Raw genomic sequence first — 21,985 nt, 5'->3', positions numbered from 1 at the left:
AACATATCTAATAACTAAAGCGAGAGGATGGGAGGATGCCTTGATTGAATTTCACTGGCTAAAATTTAATTTGATTCATGAGCACTCACATGATAAGCCAGAAGCCAACATGGCAGGAGGAGAGAGATGGAGAGACATACAGAAACAAAGACATGACGCAGACAGGACTGATAATAGATAGGGCAGAATTGGCAGGACAGGTAAATTAAGTTACCATTAAAGATAGAGGAGTAAAAAAAAAAAAAAAAAACTGTGCAGTCATAAAACAAACATTAATGAGATTGAATGACAAGATTTTAAAAAGCTTCAAATGGTCATTCCATTGTATGCATGTACTAAATTCCACCCCATATTGAGGCTAGGATTCACACGTTTAATGCTGAGAAAGTGGTATTTAACTTAAACGGATACTCTTAAGTGGGCTGGAATGAAATGTGACACTAAAAAGCATTTTACCCTCCACAATTTCAATTATGCCATTAAAGTGACAAAACTGTAAAGACAGCAATCAGAATTGAGACAATCCTCATTAAGCAAATTTGCAAACAAGTTGCAAATTCAGTTAATGAAATCATCTGAATATCGCAAAAATTTATAAATAAAGCAGCAATTCAAACTCAGGTTTACACATTAGTGAACAAAACAGTTTTTAAAGTTTTTACATTGTGCACACTACAGCAAAGCGAAATGCCCTCGTTCCAAACCCATTAGACTTTCATCTTCAAAACACAGTTAAACATTTTTTAATAAAACCAAAGAGATTTCTGTCCCTCCATTTAAAGTAGCCCATGAAACCAAAAATTGGCACTCAAAGTTCATAAAAGTTCATCCATATGAATTGAGCGCCATGAGCGGTCCTGCACGAATGGTCACGTGACATGCATTTTCGGTTGTGTAGTGCGGATTGAGATGCCGGTGTAGATAGGATCGTTTTCACTTTAAAACGCACTAGTGCAAACAGGGCCTTAATTTCTGACACGAGGCTATGAGAGACAGAAGTACAGTGTGTTCAATAGATTGTACTGTTGTTCAACAACATATGGATTGTCCAGCTGATGAAATGTCTTTCTGAAAAAGACTTTCAGTAGACAAAAACTTATAGTAATAACTTGCAACAAACACGGTATGTTTTTTTGTGTATGAAAATAACTAATGTCTATGAGGTTGCTTGGTTGTACTTTTAAATGGATGGACAGCAATGAAAAATGTCTTTATTCACGTTCCAAAGATGAACAGAAATTTATACAATTTTAGAGTGAAACAAGGGCGGGTAATTGATGAAAGAATTTAGATTTTTGCTTGAACGAACCCAATTAATTGAGACAACAATAATTTACCTTGGAGCAAATGTAGGTGTTTTTACTATGTTCATTTGGGAATTAGGCTGACGCATAATATTATCAAACAGCACAAACTTTACAATTTAAGCAGAAAAAAAATAGAAACCATTTGAATCACTTGAAACATCTCTGGGTATCTTGTGTCCCCCCCATTAGTTATAATGAAACTGGCAAAAGTACTTTGCCATATTTTATGATAATTTCTGCAAAATTCTGTTTAAAACAAAAGAAAACAAAAACACAGTACTTTGATAAACTTGCATTAGAAAAGACTAAAAGATTTTCTGATAATATTTTAGAACTAGTATTGGCTGGTACAATTTCAAAAATAAAAATAAAGATAATAACTGACCATGTTGCTCCCTTCAGACCAGTAGAGGAAGAATCCATCTGGGTCCACTTTAAGGGTGACAAGTCTGGGTAAGCTATTGGGCTCCTGAACACACAGAAGTGAAAGAAGCAATTAGGGAGGATTCAGTACATTCATACAGTTTTACCAACAACATCAGTACTTCTACAGTGACCAGCAGAAAGTCATTCACTTAATGATATGAGCAGCATTAGCAACTGACTTTAATGCTAATGAAGATTAATCACTGAGAAACAATGACACTGTTTAGAACATTTATTACATACAAATAATTGTTGCTAATTCAAATGGCAACTTAATTAAACTGATACTACGGTAACCAAATCACAGTGGCAGCCATGCCAATGTTACACATCAATGATAAAAATACAGCCAGATAATCAGAAGAATGGCAGAGACATAACATAGGCATAAGGATTTGAAAGTCAGTTAGATAAATGGGAAGTGCCCGGAATGGGTGGATGGTCCTAAGGGACAGTGTGATTTAGAAATGTATGTAATGACTGAAATCAAAACCTCAAAAGCTACAGAGAGAGACATTAGATGAGTTTAATGCACAAGGCATGGAAGCTGATGGCTGTCTACATATAACTGGAATGGCAACATATACACTTGTACTTATGTATACTACACAAAATGCACTACCATTCAAGGCTCAGTATTCTTTTATTCAGTAAAATACTTTTATTCAGCAAGGATGAATGAAACTGATCAATAAACGGACTTTATAATTTCTACAAACATATTTCTTAAATTAAATGTTGTTCTTTGAACTTATCACAGTTTCCACAAAAATATTAGGCAGCATCTCATTATGTTTGATCATGAGTAAGGTTTCCTTTATATCTTACAAATCTCAAACTGTTGAAGCAATACGCGGAACATCTTTAATTATTAAATGTCTCATATTGATTGGACTGTCAAAAATTAGAGTATTATTGCCTAAATCCAGACTAAAAACTATTAAAATAAGAATACATACTGTTTTATGTATTATTTTAATAAGCAGTATATAGTGCACATTTCAACATTTCATTTCATACCAGTCATAACCATCCGTTTCAGGTGACATGAAAACGTTGTTGACTTATCTTTGTCCCCAATAGAATAAAAACAAAACTCTATTTGCATGTTTTTATTATTTTTATTCCCATCTAAAATTCTTTTTACTTTATGTAATTTTCAAAGACAACTACATCAGAATACTTCATCTGATGTGTTTGAACAATCAGTTGAGAGCTAATCTCATCTGTATGTGTTAGAGGTGACAGAAGTGACATTCGGCTGCTGAGCTGTCTTGTGGACTGTTTGCATGAGATTAAATTAATCAGGGAGCACAGATTTCCTTTACAACTTCTCTGAAAAACTCCACCCAGTGCTGGGAGATCTGAACACACACACAAAAACGCACACACACACACACACACCAACTGTCTCGAAACACAATCCCAAACATTTGCATGCTGACCGCTTTTAATGTTTGCATAAACAAATATATTACTGTTGTGATCCTGCCAAATAAGCTTTATTTAAAGCACTGTTTCTTCTCTGTGTGCACGGACATCTCAAAGACATCAGGTGATTATAATATAAAAGACAAAGCTAGAAAAAAAGAAAAAAAATGACAAACAGCGTATGAGAAAGACAAAGAGTAGCGGACCTTGGTCAGGGTAAACAACATATTTCATCTGACATGAATTAAAACAAGGCTCTGAAGGATAAAGTTCAGTGCGTTCAACAAGTCGTACGATCTTAAAGGGAGAGTCCACCCAAAGATGTAAATTCTGCCTTTAATTATTTACTCAATTATTTCATTATTTGTTCATCTTTGGAACACAGAAGATATCTGTAATGAAACCCGAGTGGTTTCTGTCCCTCCACTGTCAGCCTACGCAACTACCACTTTCAAGGCCTAGAAAGGTAGTAAAAACATCGCGGAAGTAGTCCATGTGACTCCTGGTCCAAACTTAATTTTTGAAATGTTTTTCCATACAATGGAAGTCAACGTCACCAAAAGGGTTTGGTTACCAACATTCTTCAAAATATCTTCTTTTATGTTCCAGAAAGAAAAAAAAACAAAGCCATACGGGTTTGGAATGACATGAAAGTAAGCAAATGATGACAATTTTCATTTCTGTGTGAACTAACCTTTAAGGTCCTAGGTTACTAATCTCCACAAACAGGAGTATTTGATGCACTAGTAATATTTCGGAAAGACAAAACAGGGTAAACAACATTACAGCTTGAATGAACTGAAGGAACTGTGCGAGTGCGTCAAATTAAATATGGTGTTGACCCTAACTAATGACAACAGAAGGATTCAAGCTTTCTGTTCAGTGAAATTTTATTTCATGAACCATTTAAGCCAGAGTCTGTCTGTGGGTGTGTGGAGGGGGAGTGAAGTGACCCTCTCATTAGAGTGTGTACAGGCTAACTTCTGACTCCCAAGGTCAAACCCTAATGATCTGACACATACAAACATTACCCAAACATATACACACACGTTTGTTTCTGTGATGTGTGGGGACTTTCCATCGACTTCTTTACTGACCAAACAATATTTTCTATCCCCTAACCCTTACAGAAAACCTGTTTGCATTGTTATACTTTCAGATAAACATCATTTACTATTTTTAATAATTTTTTCCATCGTGGGGACCACAGGCCGGTCCCCACAATGTGAAAGATTTTAGGTTTTACTATCTTTGTGGGGACATTCGGTCTCCAAAATGTAGCATAAACTGGTACACACACACACACACGTGACCTGTGTGGGCAAAATGACTGAGCTACAGTCATTTGAAATCGATAGAGTCAGCAAAGTCTATTCTGAGAAAAACGGAGTTAAAGTTCTCTTAAGGTTCCAATGCAAAATCGCTAGCAACGTTGCATCTTTTCCTCCAATTCTTTTCTTAATGATAAATTACTATATTAATAATCAATAGAGACATTTTTTATTTTAGCTTTGTTATAAATGAACAGATGAAAAAAAACTAAAACTTTTTTCTTTTTTTTAATATTACCTTTTTCATTTTACAACAAAAACAGTCAAGTAAGAAAAACAAATAATCAAATGTAAAAATCACTTTAGTGTGTTCATTACAAATAAATTGATAATTAAAACTACAAAAGCAGTTCAATCAAGAGCAGCAATATTTTCTTTTATTGTTAGATTAACATTGAGACAGGCGGCCTATATATTAAGTGTATATTTATCGGGATTGTGCGTTGGAAGCGCATTTATGTGTGCGATTCACATGTCAGTCAGCAGCAGCACGAGAAGCGAGCACAGAAATGGTACTCCTCTCAGAAAATGTACAAACAAAAATTATTTTAGACGTTTAATTAAAATTTTGAACATTGGGATCGCTAGACGAGGGCTTAGTGAACTAATGTTTGTGAAAAACTGAAATTTGAACAAAATCTACATTTTTCTGTCTGTAGCTCAAAATTAGCCTGTGCGCATTTCGACTAATTTTGCCAGCAGGGGTCATATATATATATATACACGTCAACTATACACAAAAGTAATTTGGCTAAACTAATAATATATATTTTGTGTGTGTGTGTGTGTGTGTGTGTGTGTATACACTTGGCCGCAAACAAACAAATAAATAAATAAACAAATAAACATAAATAAATAAAAATATACACACACACACACACACACACACAGCATCTCACAGAAGTGAGTAAACCCCTCACATTTTTGTAAATATTTTATCTTTTCATGTGACAACACTGAAGAAATGGCACTTAAGTGGTGAGTGTACAGCTTGTATAACAGTTAGATTCTGTGAGATACTGTATATATATATATATAAGTTTAGTCAAATTACAACTTCATCTTTGTGTGACATTTGTGCATGTCAGAGGACTCAAAATGGTTATCCGAGTAAACCATTAAAAGTGAACTGAAGCTTGTGGCCTGCACATGACAGCAGTGCATGCATTCTCTCAGACAGAGGCACACACAGCTAATGCATCAACAATGTTAGTTATTTCAGTGGGTGAGTGGCCTGCTCTCTTGGCTCTTGGGTGTATTTGGCTTCCAGTATTTACATGCTTTTATAGCTCTTACATAATGCACATACACAGACACGACAACATGACTGACTTTAACACCTCAAAGTCTGGGAACGCAGAGAGAGAAAAAATAATTTTACAGTAAAAATCTGCATAATCAAAGCTACCATTAATAAACCTGGGTTTTGCGTGTCAGCATGTAAATTTTATGTGTCGCCTTGTCAAAGTGCAGGTTATGCATGTTAGGACTTCACCTTTGGACTCAGCAGATTAGCACGACATGGACACATGTACACACAGGTAAGTAAAGAATAATGTAAAGCCAGTCGCTCATTGTTGTTAAATAGACCCTGAAGTGAGGCAGAGGGGTCATGCATTACCCTGAAGGGCTTTATTTTGCAATAATGACCTGCACCTAACTGTACATTATCCCGCAAGGTTACTTTCCAAAATAAAGGGACAATACTGATTTGAGTAGAAACTTTTTTTATCATCTTATTTGTAGATTTGATTAAAGCTTTAGTTAAGAATAATACTCGCAAATATATGTAGATCTCATCTGCCTAATATGAATGGATACACACTGAAGTGCGCGACGCTCGCGGCGTTTTCCGCATCTGCCATGTCACTAAATGAGGACATAAATACATGAACATCATCCCCAGAACTGCTCTGAGAGTTACTTCATGAGCATTTGACTGTTTCGTTTGAGTAAAACGATCGTCATATCATAAGTAGGCTACAGAAACTTAAGAGGTCCTCATGGCAACCCGTCAAAATAAAAGTTCGGTTTATTTACTAATACTACTAAGTTACAATTATTACAACTTTTGTTTAAAAGAACAATCACACAATACGCTATTTCTTACATGTTTTAATTTTAATAGTAAACCCATTTGTTTGCCAAAAAAAGAGTTCAACTCTCATTTGATTAAAAGATAAATTAAATTAATGTTTTATGCCTTCATTTGCACTGCTCTGTAAATGAAAACTAATGGAAATTACTGTCACATAGGCCAAGACTAAGATACTGTCACATAGGCCAAGATTAAGTTACTGTCACATTGGCCAAGATTAGGATGACGGAAATTGGGACATTTCAATAGGCTATTGAACCAAGTGAGCCTATAACAGGCTATTAGTGTTATAGTTTCATTAAAATAGTTGCTGTCTTCTTCGCAACTTCTACAATGGAGCTATGAAGACAATTAAATTATTTACACGTATTATATACATTGCGCTTTTTAAATTAATCAACTGATGTGCATTAGATGATGAATTGAATAGTCACCTCTTGTAGGTTATGATTTAGTCAACCGAAAATAATTAATGAAGAATTATGAGAGGTTATGCTATTACACATACATTTCTAACATGTAAATTGTTGAAGCCAAATACTTACATTTCCCCAAGCTGTTTAGCTGTAGTATTTAATATTCATAGGCTTAATCATGAAGCATACAGTGGCCCCACTTTTAACTCTCTCTTTATATATTACCCTTATTGTAGATGGATGCATGGGGGAAGACAAGAGTAAGAAGTGCAACCAAAACTAGGGAAGGCCGTTTTTGTCAGAGCCCTTGTTATTCTTAATTTTGACATTCATTTTCATTTTTACACCAGACATATATATCGGTTCAATATATCGGTTATCGGTCTACTTGGTCTGTAATAATCGGTATCGGCCCTGAAAAACACATATCGGTCGACCCCTAATATTTACGGTAAGAAATTTACAAAATATCTTCATGGAACATGATCTTTACTTAATATCCTAATGGTTTTTGGCATAAATAAAAAAAATAAAAATAAAAAAAAAATCGATAATTTTGACCCATACAATGTAGTTTTTGGCTATTGCTACAAATATATCCCAGCGACTTAAGACTGGTTTTGTGCTCCAGGGTCACATATAAGAGGTCAGTGTACTATTAGTCCAAAACTTACTAAGTCCAAAAACAGCTTTTATTGAAACCAAGATCAGAAAATTACTCATTCCACATTGACACATTTTGATTCTTTTTGCATTTTCATTCTAATGCCAAATCTTAAATTATACACAAAGCGATCAAAGAACGCTCTCTTTATAATTGATGGGGCTGTCAATCACACGGTGCAAGTTTATATTCAGTGATGCAGTCTACACTGCAAAATGAATCTCTTATTTACATCATTTGTGAAAGTGCAAACCCTGAGTTGCAATGACGAGATAACTGCATTCATGCGCTCAACAGTCTGTCATCAGCTACAATGCTCATTGCTGCAGCCAGCCATTCAAATCTAAATATGCTATAGTCAACACTTTCTATGATTAGGCTAGTTCATCTCAACAGCTACTTAGGCTACTTATTTTATATGAAAAGATGTTAGCCAATCTTTCCATTGAAGTCTCTAAAAGTGACCATTGAAGGGCATTTCCATTATTATTATTATTATAAGAATAAATCATTAAAATAATAATAAAAAAAAATTGGTCCAGTAAGCCTGAAATGTGTCTATTCAGACCAAAGCATTAAAAAAAGGCCGGCAGGCTGAATGAAAACACAAACTAACTCTCTGACAGCAGGCGCCACTTACTGAAAAGCAGAAATACCCTCTGGTTAGCTCAGTTACTCCATTTACATGTTTTCAAACAGCTGTTCCAATCCTTGTATTCACAGCGTAGTTTATTAAACACCATTAAATACAAAAGAGGCAATGAAAGATAGTTTTGAATTCTTCTGAATCACTGTCACTTAGAAAAATAATCGTCATGAGTGCCACCAAGTCAATTCTATGTAAAGGCAGTGTTCGGGGCATGTGACCAAAAGTGCAAATCTTATTGGTAGGCCAGTTTTCTTTGCAGTATATTAGAAAAGAAATGAGTACACCTCTCCATAAAGAAGAAGAAAAACACTGAAAGATGCAGACATTATAACAACCATTTAATCAAAATAAAAGGTTTAAAATCACAGAATTTTCACACTGTGTGAACAAGTCTTTATGGAGCACATTTATGGTATTTTCTTCAATATAAATGAATGGAAAAGAGTGACCAGCACAGTCTTCACAGTCTGTTCAACAAAACAATGAAAGCCATACAGATTCAAGATTGGAACAACAGGAGTGTGAGTAAATGACGACAAGTTTAATATATTGGGGTAAACTATCCCTTAAAGGGGTCATCGGATGCCCATTTTACACAAGTTGATGATTCTTTAGGGTCTTAATGAAAAGTCGTTGGTTAAAATTTCTCAATGGTAGTGTAAAAAACATCTTTACCCTGTCAAAATCAGCTCTGTTTTCAGCACGCTGTTCTAGTTCATGTTGCTTTAAATCCTAGTGAGCTCTGCTGACTCTGCCCCTCTCATCCGTGGAGTGACGAGCAGAACATAGATATGTGTAGATGCCCTATTCGACCCTTTTACTCACTTCTTCTGTAGATAAAGCTGGATCACGAATGATTCGCGTGAACAGACGCATTTAGGCAGATCGGGATCAGCGCATTCCCTTCAAAACGAAAGTAACGTTAATCCTCTGCCTCTTCAGCGGCTCAGATGTCGGGAGTAAATGACAACTGTTATATTCATCAATACATCCAACAACAAAACACTTCAATCACTTAATCGGAGACATCTTGTCTTCCCCTGCACTGGAGGCAGACGGCTCTCAGCTCACTCAGGGCGGATCTAAGGTAAGACGGCTTGTCAATCAACTATCGTGGGGGGGGGGGGGGGGGGGGGGGGGGGGTCCTGTACAGAACTACGTCATTCTGACAGGAACCTCAGAACGGCCTGATTTGAGAAAGGGGATTTTAAACCACTGGATTTTTTTCATTATAGGATGGATGTGTACACACACATTTGTGTTCAAACAACTTGAAAAGTGCATTTTGCAACCGATGACCCCTTTTAGCACATTTACCAAAGAGGGATAAAAAAATAAAAAAAATTAAAATAAAAAAAAATGAATGACAAAGAGTGGAAAGAAAAATGCCAAAGAAATCCCAGGTTAAGGTAAATAAAGAAAGAAAGGAAGGAAGGAAAGAAGGAAGGAAGGAAGGAAGGAAGAGAGACATTTTTGAATGCACTATAAAGGCTGATTTATAGGAACCTTTCATAAGACTGACTTGGTCTGAATCTCACACACACAGAAAGGTCTCCTTCCTGAATGAGAGGGTGAAACAGAAGGAGACGAAGGGCTGGAGGGGGCGAGCAGAGGTCAAACACACCCATATGTGAACTGTGGGTCATCCACTCCGACACATGTTCTGTTTGAGTGTGCAATAATGACTCTGTTCTTCATGTTCCTCTTCAAGCTTGGTTTTCTCCTTCTGAAAGTGTGCGGAGGCTTGTTTTGCAGTGAGGCGAGACTCCATTAGCAGTGTGGTAAGAGTCAACAAACGCAAGTACAGCTGCAGTGGCCCACCTGGATAAGTGTTCCCCTCTCAACCCTTTCCAGGAAACTGTTCATAGACAGCTCATCCTGAATAATCAGCAAAAACTTCCCGAATGCATGCATTTTCTTGCTGCTACTTGTTTCCTATATCCTTTCAAATCAGTCGTTTTCTGGCAGCAAACCAAAACAGCATGCGGACACGTAAAAAACACTTAGAACTGGTGGAAATGGAGGATTAACTAAAGTAAACAATCATTTTCACTCGAGTTGGAATCAAAAACTTGATCACTTAATGATCAGCAATAGATCTGTTTATTATATATAGCAATCTGCTCAACTCATATGGATTACTTTTACGATGTCTTGCTCTTATACAGTTTTGGTGGAAGAGACTTTCGTTGCAGGACAGAACTTTCATTTAATAAAAATATTTTGATTTGTGTTTGAAGAGATGAACAAAGGTCTTATGGACTTGAGGGTGATATAATTGAGGACAGAATTATTTTTTTTGGGGGACATTATTTGGTTTTAATATATAATAATTATGCTAATATACACATACTAAAATATTACAGTAATTATTTGTTTCTAGTGTCATATAAATGCTGTTCCATATGCCTTTAATCTGGAAACATAAAATGGAAATAGAACATAAATTTAAATTAGATTAAAATACCAAACTCCGAGAGAAGACTTTGCCTCCACATTTCTGAAGACCACCACATGCCACTGGTGTGCATGCACATGTGTTCTGATGGGATGTGTGGGCTTTCGTGCGACAAACACTGCATAGACGCGTGAAGAATGAAGAAATGAGAAGGGGAGGAGAATGCAATCAGTTTGGGGAGAGGAAATGAAATGAAAAACATAAGGAGGAAATTAATGAGGGACAAATTTTGAACTTACATGTGGCACTTAAATGTGAAAGTAGACTAGCATGCATAGTTTAAAAGTATTACGAGCATTAAACTTGTAAGCATACTTCAGTATGTGCTTACAAGTGTAAAAGTAGTATGACGCTGGGGTGTTGTGGTTGGTTGCCAGGACGTTTCTATGCGGTTTCTGGGTGTTCTGAGCATGTTGCTAGGTGGTTGGTATGCATGATTCTTTCAACAACATTTTCATTCGCTGTTCCTGGCTGGTGCAATGATCTTTCTAATCCTATCAAGACAGCCGAATCTCTGACAATATTCAAGAAACAACTGAAATCTCTTCCATGAGCACTAAGAAACACACACATTTGTTTTTCTATACTTCTAGCTTGTAGTACTCTGGATGATATTTAAAACTTTGTATTGCTATCACTTCTTGTGTCAATACCTCCTTATGATAAATCACTTGTTGTATTCCTCATTTCGAAGTTGATTTGGATAAGAGTCTGCTAAATGAATAGGCCTAAATATAAATTCTGTTGTGTTCTGGTTGGTTGCTTACTAGCTCAAGTAAAAGCAGACCAAAAAAAATGTAACAATTCTTCAACACCTGTGTGTTTACTAGACTAAATGTTTTGTCAAAATATGCCTTCGGCAAAAATAAATAAAAGTTAAATTAACTTAACTTGTTTAGATTCGTTCTGCATATATTTTCGAGAAAAAAATTAAATTATTTCACAGCTTGATCATGACTCTCTACACACAACACACTGCCTCAATTAGGATATTTAGGGAACCATAAAAACGTAAACAACATTAATATTATAAAACGTGGAGCAATTCCCTTCACAGGATGTGCCAAGCTCTTGTGTACACATGCCAACCAGACATGACTAAACATGCACAACTCCTTTCTTCCTCAAAGTCAAATAGTCTCTTAAACACACACACACACACACACACAAAACACACAGCTTGTCACACTTGATATAGTCAAAACTATAATATTTAACTTGTGGGCTTAATAGTGAGATTTCCAGATTTACCACATCTCATACAAACACGCATAAGCAGTTAGCACGAGTACACGATGAAGGAAGTGTACTCGTGCTAACCCTCTTTTGGAAAGACAAAAGTGGAAAGAGACTGACAAGTGAGGAGACAGCAAGTGGGCCATCGGTAACAGAAGTAGACTTTAGTGTTCGTCTGTTGTTCTGTCTTTTTCCTGTGATTTTCTCCTCTCTGCCTCTAATTTCTGTGTGCCTCAGCATGCCTGGCGTCACTTCTCAATATTTTCCTCCATGTTATCTCCTTGTTTGGCCTCAGTGTACGAAACCTCTCCCCTCACGCACAGTTCGCCCTCCCCTCTCAGAATTATCCTCCTACACCAGCAGATCCCTCACTCAGTCACCCTGTGCGTCCAAGTCATTGCTGTTTTTCTGCTCCATAGAGAGAAATGCTTGCAGTTCACACAGTTAATCACAAACCCTAAATGCTTCCTGTGGAATTCCCTTGGAGAGAAAAAGATGAATATTATAGTCCTTGTGAATCCACTGTCAGACTGGTTTGTTTAGACAGAGGGTATGTCCATTCCAAACCGTCCTTACTGGGGTTTAACAACATCTCTCTCTCTCTCTCAAACACAAACACACACACACACACAAGCAGGACCCTTTCTTATGTTTGACTGTATGTACTTCCTAATTGCTCCAAAATAACTACAACCCTCTGTGCTCACTTTCACCAAAGACACCTGTCAAGCGGAAGACTGAGGATAAATTTGCAAGTCAAAGCTAGCTGATTTGCTCAGAGGCATCAGTACTACAACACTGTCTTCACTGAACTACATGCAAGGTCTTAATATACACGTTGTTTTTTAATGCAAGTCAATATACACGTTATGCAATTTATTCCTGTAATGGTAAATAAAACTCTTCACCAGCCATTATTCCAGTCTTCAGTGTCGCATGATTATCTAGAAATCAGTCAAACTTGCTGAATTGGTGCTCAAGCAGCATTGTTATTATTCTAATTAATAATATTGAAAACAATTCTGGAACCCATGATACAATTTTTTTCTGGATTCTTTGATAAATGTAAAGTTTGAAAGAACAGAATTGATTTGACCTAGAAACATTTCATAACATTATGTCTTTATTATTACTTTGAATCAATTTAATGCACCCCTGCTGAATAAAAGGTTTTTTTTTTTTTTTTTTAATGGCGAAACCTTTACTACTTTTAATTACATGACTGCATTAAGTTGTTCAGTCGGGTGCAAGATATAATGAAATATACTGAAAATTCAGTTGTCACTACCTAAATTTTTCAGGTGTATATTTAGCAATGCAACACAATGTTAATTTTCATAAATAACCAAACTCTAAGTGAGACTGATCAGTTAGATGAGGAGTGACAACTGCATTTAGCTGCAGTGTGTATGCAGCTAGAGAAGCAGCGGTCTTGATGAAGTGGATTAAGTTTAGCTGCAGTCCATTCCATGATCAACTGGCATCCCGTCCAAGTCGGCTTTCAATCCCAGACTAGCAGAGTTTTGGGAAAAGGTTAATTGAATGTTTAAAGTTGCACTAGAGCATTGCGTCTTACTGTCTGACTCGCACCGGTTCATTCTGAGAATTCGATAATGTATTATAGACCATTAGATCACATCAGTAGCCAGTCACAATGTTTGACTACAGTTTCCTTCAGAGAAAAGGAGGGTGGTAAAGAGGCAGAGCTGAACAGAAAGACACTGTTGCATAAACCTCTTCCTCGTTGAAGTCTGACATTCAGCCCCATGTGGAACTGAGCCCTGTGCCATTTCATTTCCTCAGTGCACATCATCATTGACACAACTGTACAGTGACGCCATGCAATGCATGAAAGGGATTTAAACACACAACAGACTGTTACTTCACAAAACAAAAAGCCATACCATCACTAAGAATTCAGGCCCTGACCTGACATCATTACATATTGTGAGATTGTTTGCTCAGCTTAAACGCTTTTATCCAGGTCTGTGTTATTTAAAGATCATTCAAAATGCATTATGACATCAGAAACGCTATGTGACTTACACCTTTCATCTTAGAGATAAAACACAATTTTTCCCTCTTACATAACTTAACAGCATTTACCGGTGATCTTTGAAAGCCATTAATAATCCACCTATTTTTGACTACAGAAAAATGGGCCAAAAGACCCCCTTAAGGAAAATGATTTTTATCTAGACAAAAGTGTATTATGATAGAAAAAAATATATATTATTTTAAATCATATACTAGATTAAATGATATAAATAAGGAGTAACACAATTTGAGTAGCAAGAAATGTTAACTATGAGACAACTTCCTTCCTCCATAATCTCCCATATTTTATTCAAATTTCTGTATTATTCTGCTGTTATTTAATTAGCAGTTTACATCATATAGCTACAATAAAAAAAAACTTAAATACATTTCCATTGTGATTGTATCATGGGTCCACTTTGCGCACACAATGCAACAAATCCAATTATCCCCACAAAATTATTTGTTATAGTAACAAGCTGCCACAGCTGTTTAAGTTTTCAGCGCTGTAGTGTATCTGCTGCCATGTAGTATTTTAAAGGAACATTATATCCAAGGGGCCCTTTTACATTGGATGCGTCTTTAGATCCAATATGAGTGATGGGCTAAATATAAAAAGAAAAAAAAAATGTGGGTCATATAGTTCATTTTGTTTATTAAAACATAAATAAAATAATAATAAAGAGTATTTATAGCATATTCTTTACCAAAAATTGCCTATATTGCCTAGACAATAGAAGATTAAATTGCCTCTCTGAGAGATGGACTTATGTCCTTAACTATAGCTATGACCTCAGATAAGGATATAATAAGACCTCATTATAGTTAAATACAGCTAGTTATTTATTCATGAATGCCTCTAAAGACATGCTCATCTGCCAATGGATGCACCAACACACTCTCCAAATGAAAAGCTGCTTTCCATTTACAATGGTCAGAACAGTTCTATAATATTGAAGGTTTACGACAGCCTGTCTCTCTCTCTCATAGACACACACCTGGAGCATGTCTAAGCAGAGTTAGCCCAATACAAACTACTCAGCATTTATGGGCAGCTTAAGTTAATTATTAATGACTTTTAAAACATAAAGTGCATCAAGTTGCACAGGCCACTTTCTCCATCAACGCTGCTCTTATCAAAAGGTGTTGGTTCTTTGAGCTCCAGTTAAGAGCAGTGGGGATCTGCTAAAGCAGTGCTCAGTGATTTGATCAAATAATGGAAAAATAGGCGAAGATCCCCCCCCCCCCCCCCCCCCCTCCCCCCTAATCCTTCAACATAATTACAACTGTAATGGCAGTCCAATGCGAGATTTGAAACATGATCTGTACACACACACACACACACACACACACACACAGGCCCTTGTTGCCAGGAGAGCAACTACACGGAAGAATTCAGAGGAGATGGTGATTTCTTGTAAACATATGGGTTTGTTGCCATTAACCCTTCAGAAGAAATGCTCGAGGGGGAAATATTTTTTTCTGTTTCCAGTGAATGAAAAAACATTCTTGAGCTTATTTCCTTCTGACCTGAAACATTGCTGTCCTCAAGTGACATTTGACAGTTGTTTACAACAAATACCATATATAAAATAACTATATTTTCATAAGAAAACATTTATGTTGCTCCAATGTATTATTAACTTACTAATGTATTTAAATTGCCTTCATATGAGCAGTAGTTTTGTGATTCTCAAACCGTGATTCTGAACAGGGACATCTTACATTGATCTCCGTCAGTGCAAGGCAGGTGACTTATCTAGACACGTTCTGGAAGACTACCTTCATGTAAGATACCTAAATTAACTCATGATATCATTAATAAACCTGAAAACATGTTGTTATATTATACATAGACCTATAGAGACTATAAATAAACTGTATGCATGTGCTGTTCATCTGTGACTGTCTGAAGGAACCTGTTAGTTGACGTTTTTAAAAGTGCGATGTGTTCAATATTATTTATATTTTTATACAAACTGATGTCATATTAATATTATAATATTGTGAGGGTGCTTCTGAACTTCTGTTCTTCCTTCAATGTGAAAAAAAGTTTAAGAGACCCCAACAACAACAGAGTGTCCTGTGTAATGGCACCAAGAATGGGGTCAGAAAATGCTCCTGATCCACGTGTCTTTGACACCAAACTGGTCTACAAATCAGTCGAGAAACTGCATTGAAGGGTTAAACTCAACTCCATATGCGACACGACTAATGAATTTCATGATCTTACACATTTAGCTTACTTTACAATATTATGAATGCAAGCAGAACAACTTGAAAGTCTTTCGAACTTAAAGGTATGAAGAAAAAACAGCAAACAAAACACAAGTTGAGTTAATAACATGAGACTCGAGATCTAATGGAAGAGTGTTGGGTGTCAGATGTTCCCCTGTAAATTACTTCAACATGTAACACTAGTCGACTATCACGCCACAAATAAAATCACAGACACGCGAACGGACGAGATCTTCTTACCTCGTCCCATTTGATAAACTTGCTCCCCCGTTTGAGCACCTCATGGACAGATACCGGTTTGAGCTGCAACGCGTGTACTCCAGGTTTCGCCCCGGCCATGACTGCTGAATCGACGGGTGGCGACGCCTCTGCTTCTCGGTTTGAAGTCTCTGACCTTCAGTGGACGGAACCAGAGCCCGACCCAATGCCTCGAGTCCGGCTCAACGCGCGCGGGCGCGACTGTCACACATTCACGAGCGAGCGCAGTTTATGAGTTTAGCGATTGTTTATTCATCTAAACGCTTATCACGGAGAATTGATATTTTCCTTCCTGTCCGTCCATCCGCTCGATAATGATGAGATCCCAGTTCAGGGGAAACTTTCACTTGACTTTGGTCCCCGCTGGAATTTGCTCCTCTTTTCCTTCATGTTTTCTCCGAACTAAATAGGAGCGAGAGCGAGAGAGAGAGAGAGAGAGAGGAAGTGAGGGAAGAAAAAACGAACAGAAGAGGGAGTGTTTTTCTTTTCTTTTCTGTTTTATTCTTCTGTCTAGAAAAGTGCTGCTGGTAGGATGTATCTGACATAAGAAATCCTGGTTTTCGCTTTCCTCTGGGACTGGGATTATTTCCCTGTTTATGCTTGTTTTTCCTCTTTTCAAGAAACAATGTCGCTGTGAGACAAAGAACTTGAGTTCTAATGAAAAAACACAAACAAGACTCATTAACTATATGGATATTACCTCTAGGCAACATATATATATAGTTTTAAAAGTTACATTATATTACAATATCACATTTTAATAACACAGCTTGATATATATTTTATGAGATGAGTGACAGCTGAATATATTTATATTTTGCACATTTCCCTCTCTTTTTCCCTAAATTGGGCTCCTGCCTCCTGATGGCTTACCCTCACCTTAGTGAAAGTGACTTACATGAAATAAAGTGGAGATTTACTGAGAAGTGTTGATTGCATTAATTTAAATCTGCTCGTGCTGCCATATTTTAAGCGTTTTTACAGCGGTGTGCATTACAACCAATCACACGATTCTGTTGAGCTTCTGATGGCCAATCAGAGGCGTTCAGGTGAGTCATCGCTGAAACGCTGAACTTTTGTTCAGTGCATGCTAACATAATAATAATACTCTCTGGCAAATTCTCTCAAACAACAAAGTGCAGTTATACATACAATAAGAAATTTATTTCACAATGTAGATACCTTCAATGATTATAAAGGGTGATTTTTGAGAGTTTTAGCTTACGGTATTCTTTGATCATTTAGACCTAATGTTCTTTGTTCACTTCCTGTATGTAATTTAAATTCACTGGGCAGTTGTCCTTGTCGCCTATATACCTAAATCCACCACTGGGAAATTATAGTTTATCTTTCTTTTATAAATTAAATATATTCCAACTTCTCATTCCTCAAATTTCCACATTACTAAGTATAATCTTAATTTATGAATCAGGATATTTGCTTTCAGTGCTCTAATTTGATTTATCAGTGGTCTGATATTTCACATTACAGCACCAGGGCATTTAACTGTTTGTCTTCCTTCTCTTGTCTGTGTTCACACTGAGGAACATTTTTGGTGAGCCTGTTTTCACCAACAGTTATGCTAGTTTGTCTGCAGCCAAGATCAAGTAAAAAAAAAAATCAGAGAGGTTCCCTGTGTCTGAATGTGCCTACATTCGCATATATAGTGTGCGAAAAGTAGTGTGTTCGAATTCATAGTATTCAGAAAACAGTAGGTAAAAACTACCCGGATGACTTACTACTACCAGCAAAGTTCAGAAATGCACATCCAGTGGACACTAGGGCATCCCGTGAGGTCACAGGAGAGGAGTTTTAAATGGATGATGCTGGTGGTATAGGTGCATAACAATGACAAATGTAGTACATCCAGATTACATACACACATTCGTACCATATAGAACAGTGGTCTCAAACTCCAACCAGCTCCAACTCACACTTGGTTGTAAATATCTATTAATCCTGAAGACCTTGATGAGCTGGATCAGGTGTATTTGATTAGGGTTGGAGCTAAACTGTGCTGAGCTGTGGCCCTCCAGGAGTTGAGTTTGAGACCAATGGTATAGAACAGGGTTCCTCAAATCTTTCCCTGGAGGGCCAATCTGCTGCAGAGTTTAGCTCCAACCAGCTCCAACTCATACCTGCTTGTAAATATCTATTAATCCTGAAGACCTTGATTAGCATGCTCAGGTGTGTTTGATTAGGGCTAGAACTAAACTCTGCAGGAGTGGGCCAGATTTGAGGATGCCTGGTATTGAACAATTCCAATAAAGTACCTACTCAAAGAGTATGCGATCTCGAACTTAGCCCATAGGGTTTTCTCTGGCTTCAGTTTAATTATTTCTCAAACTGGAGGAAATAGAAGTGACATGCAAAGATGAATGTTTTGGGCTGTGTCTGAAATTGCCCCTCCTTTTCGATTATACAGTGCATTATTTGTCCAAAACCATAGCGGACATTCAAGTTTACACGTTCAATTCCATACTGCACCTCAATGAGTGTACAACGATGGACACTAAACCGCTAGGCACTAGAGAATCCATGCACTTTTAGCATTGTGCCAAATGAATTCCAGAATCTTCAGAAGACAGCGTTCAAAGCACTTCCGGCATACTAATTTGCTTATTCATTTTCATTCACGCATTCTGTGGATTATATTAAAGGAGTAATATAGGGAACATTAAATGAGGTTATGAGGTGACAGCCCTGACATCTTTTGTGACAATTTTTATTTAATTATTGTGTTGATTACTTGTTGAACTGTATAAATAGTCAATCCAAATAAAAGAGTGTGCATGTATATATAAATAATTATGTTCTGATTAAATTTTGTCTATACTTGAATGAATGAATGATGCATTTATATAGCGCTTTATTGTGTATAGCTGTACACCCAAAGCGCTTTACAATCATTTGGGGGTCTCTCCTCAACCACCACCAGTGTGCAGCATCCACTTGGATGATGCGACGGCAGCCACAGTACAACGGCGCCAGTGCGCTCACCACACACCAGATACAGGTGGAGAGGAGAGAGAGTCATAGAGCCAATCAAGTGGATGGGGATTATTAGGAGGCCATGATGGTCAGAGGCCAGTGGAGGAAATTACTTCAGGTGCATGTTGTAATTACCGTAATTATGAGATTCCATCTTGTAAAAAGCATTCACATCCTCATAGAACTTGTAATTACACCTGATAAACTAGGAATGTTCTGAGAGCTACGACTTGTATCACCTGACCGCCGCAGATTCAGCCTATTTAGGCTTTGATAGTTTTGCCAAGTCGAGTAGAACGTCAACATGGCGTGGATGCAGCAATCCAGATTGATCAAATCTCTCGATTAAATTCTAAACAAACTAACTAACCACAATAAATTTAAAATGTTGTGATAATCAAATGAATCAGCTGGATGTTTGAGACACAGCCTATGATTCAGTCTTTATGTAGGCTTTCTCTGTTTCTTTTTGCTGCATACAGGAAGGTTCCAGCTTGTCAGCACCCATTAATACTGCCCCCCCCCCCCCTCCCCCCCTCCTCATTCCTGAACAGGTGTCCTCTTCCCAGATGAAAATATACAGTAATTCTCCTGGGAGAGCGAGAAAGCAGAAAGACAGTCAAACAGTGACACTTCAATGGTGCACCTGCAAATGTTCTCAACTTTTATTACTTTTTGGGACACTCACTGCACAGAGAGACACGTATTTTCAATGTCAAGCCCAGCTAGGCATCTCATTCTGTGCTCTGAATGTGTCCTGGCTGTGAAGAATGAGATTTGTGGACTCAAGATGGCCTGCAATTTTGGTAAAGCTGGAACAGAAAGTTTGATGCAGAATAATAACCACTGCAGAGAGAGGGAAAGATGAGAATTTAAGGTCATGAGAGGAAAGATAACTGAAACTTCGATAAGTGAGTGATCCAGTCACTCTAATCAGAGACTATTTCTGACCAAAAGCCAAGCACTTACAAAGGCACATTGTATTTTAGCCCAGAGACACAACTTAATAAACACACACACACACACACACACACACACACACACACACACACACACACACACACACACACACACACACACACACACACATCCTTATCCAGAACATATTTGATTTAAAAATATGGCATTTAAAGATGTCATTTGAACTTTCTACCAAGTTCTTTCCTTATTATTTGTTTTGTCTTTTCTCCCTGTTTTACCTAATGAGAAATCCCTGACACAGTCTACAGTAGCAGCAAAGGCTGATCACATTTCTTTTTAGATAGCAGAAATGTGTGCCAAAAGCTCTAAAACCTCCTCAAAAGCTCCTTTGTTAAAGTCAAGCAGGACTGATTTAATGTCTACCACAGTCCAACAGTCCACTGTTGCCATCTAGTGTTATATCATACACATGGACGTGGAATGGAGATTATCGACCATGAAGGAATGAATCTTTTTCCAAACACAGAGCTACATGCTACATAGTATTAAACTATAACATGCAATTGATATGATATTTTGACCTATAAATGTTTTCCAACCAGATTACCTCAGCAAACTTCCAAGAGGCATAAAGATGATTTAAAATTATGATTTAAAATGAACACAAACATTAAAATAATGTTTCTTATTTGAATTTATTTCACTCAACAATTTTTTTTTTCCCTCTGAAGAACCATAATATATAAATCAAGCGCTCTCTCTTTAAAATCTTTATCTTTAATCCTTCTCCAGTAAATTATAAACAACTGGAAGAGTCAAAAGGCCTTTGAATAACGTTGTGAACAAAAAGGTTGAGAAGCACTGTGCTAGAGCCTGAATTTTAAGACAAATTCTTAACACAACAGCTGTGTTATAGATGCATCGTTTTCCTCATCGTTCCTTCAGTTTCTCTCAATGGCCACAGCTGTGGTCTAATCAAACTAATCTCTCATCAAAATGGCGCTTTTGTTTCCTCTCCCCACCCACTGCAGGCATCCTCACTCACTCTGTTCCTCCCCAGATCCCTATCTCAGTGGCTTTCTGTTGTTATACCCCTAATATAGGTCATTTTCAGTTTGCCTAACACTCCTCTGCCAATTCTCTTTCTCTATCTGTTGTTTGTTGTGATGCCATCCTTCTCTTCAGCCAGGTGGCAGCAGTAACACCACTATCTTGGTTGTTAATGCACACCAAGTATATGTACTGTCTTTCTCTATGCTGGTTGCGTAATTTGATACTTATTGGTCAGAATTTATTTTGAGGTAGTCATTTGATACTGGGTTAGTCATAAAGACCATGAATTATGTTGTGTTTTCAGAGAAATGCTTTTTAAGGAGGGGTTTGACAAGCGGAGATATAGCAACTACATTGTTTATTTTCATGAATAATGTTTTGAGAATGTGCTCTTTAAATCTGCACAGGACAGTGTCAAATGAAAGGCAATCCAGACTCCTACACAGATATTGTACATGCGTTTATTTCAGA

At 37.1% G+C, this 21,985-nt stretch overlaps 1 protein-coding gene across 3 annotated transcripts in view; it reads right to left on the bottom strand.

Annotated features, from left to right (window-relative positions):
- Positions 1 to 17,014, bottom strand: part of plcb3 (phospholipase C, beta 3 (phosphatidylinositol-specific)) — a 66,566-nt gene extending 49,552 nt beyond the window's left edge. For all 3 annotated transcript variants that reach the window (XM_079421286.1, XM_079421287.1, XM_079421288.1), the window contains exons 1-2: positions 16,532 to 17,014; positions 1,693 to 1,776 (exon numbers count right to left, since the gene is read on the bottom strand). In XM_079421286.1, the coding sequence (XP_079277412.1) occupies positions 1,693 to 1,776; positions 16,532 to 16,630 (183 nt within the window). In that variant the 5' untranslated portion in view covers positions 16,631 to 17,014. The remainder of the gene's footprint in view (positions 1 to 1,692; positions 1,777 to 16,531) is intronic.
- Positions 17,015 to 21,985: the final 4,971 nt, after the last annotated feature.

This window comes from Barbus barbus (assembly GCF_936440315.1).
Source record: "Barbus barbus genome assembly, chromosome: 1".
Classification (NCBI taxonomy): Eukaryota; Metazoa; Chordata; class Actinopteri; order Cypriniformes; family Cyprinidae; genus Barbus; species Barbus barbus.
Note: the sequence above shows the minus strand (reverse complement) of the source record. Positions and strands in the feature narration are given on the sequence as shown.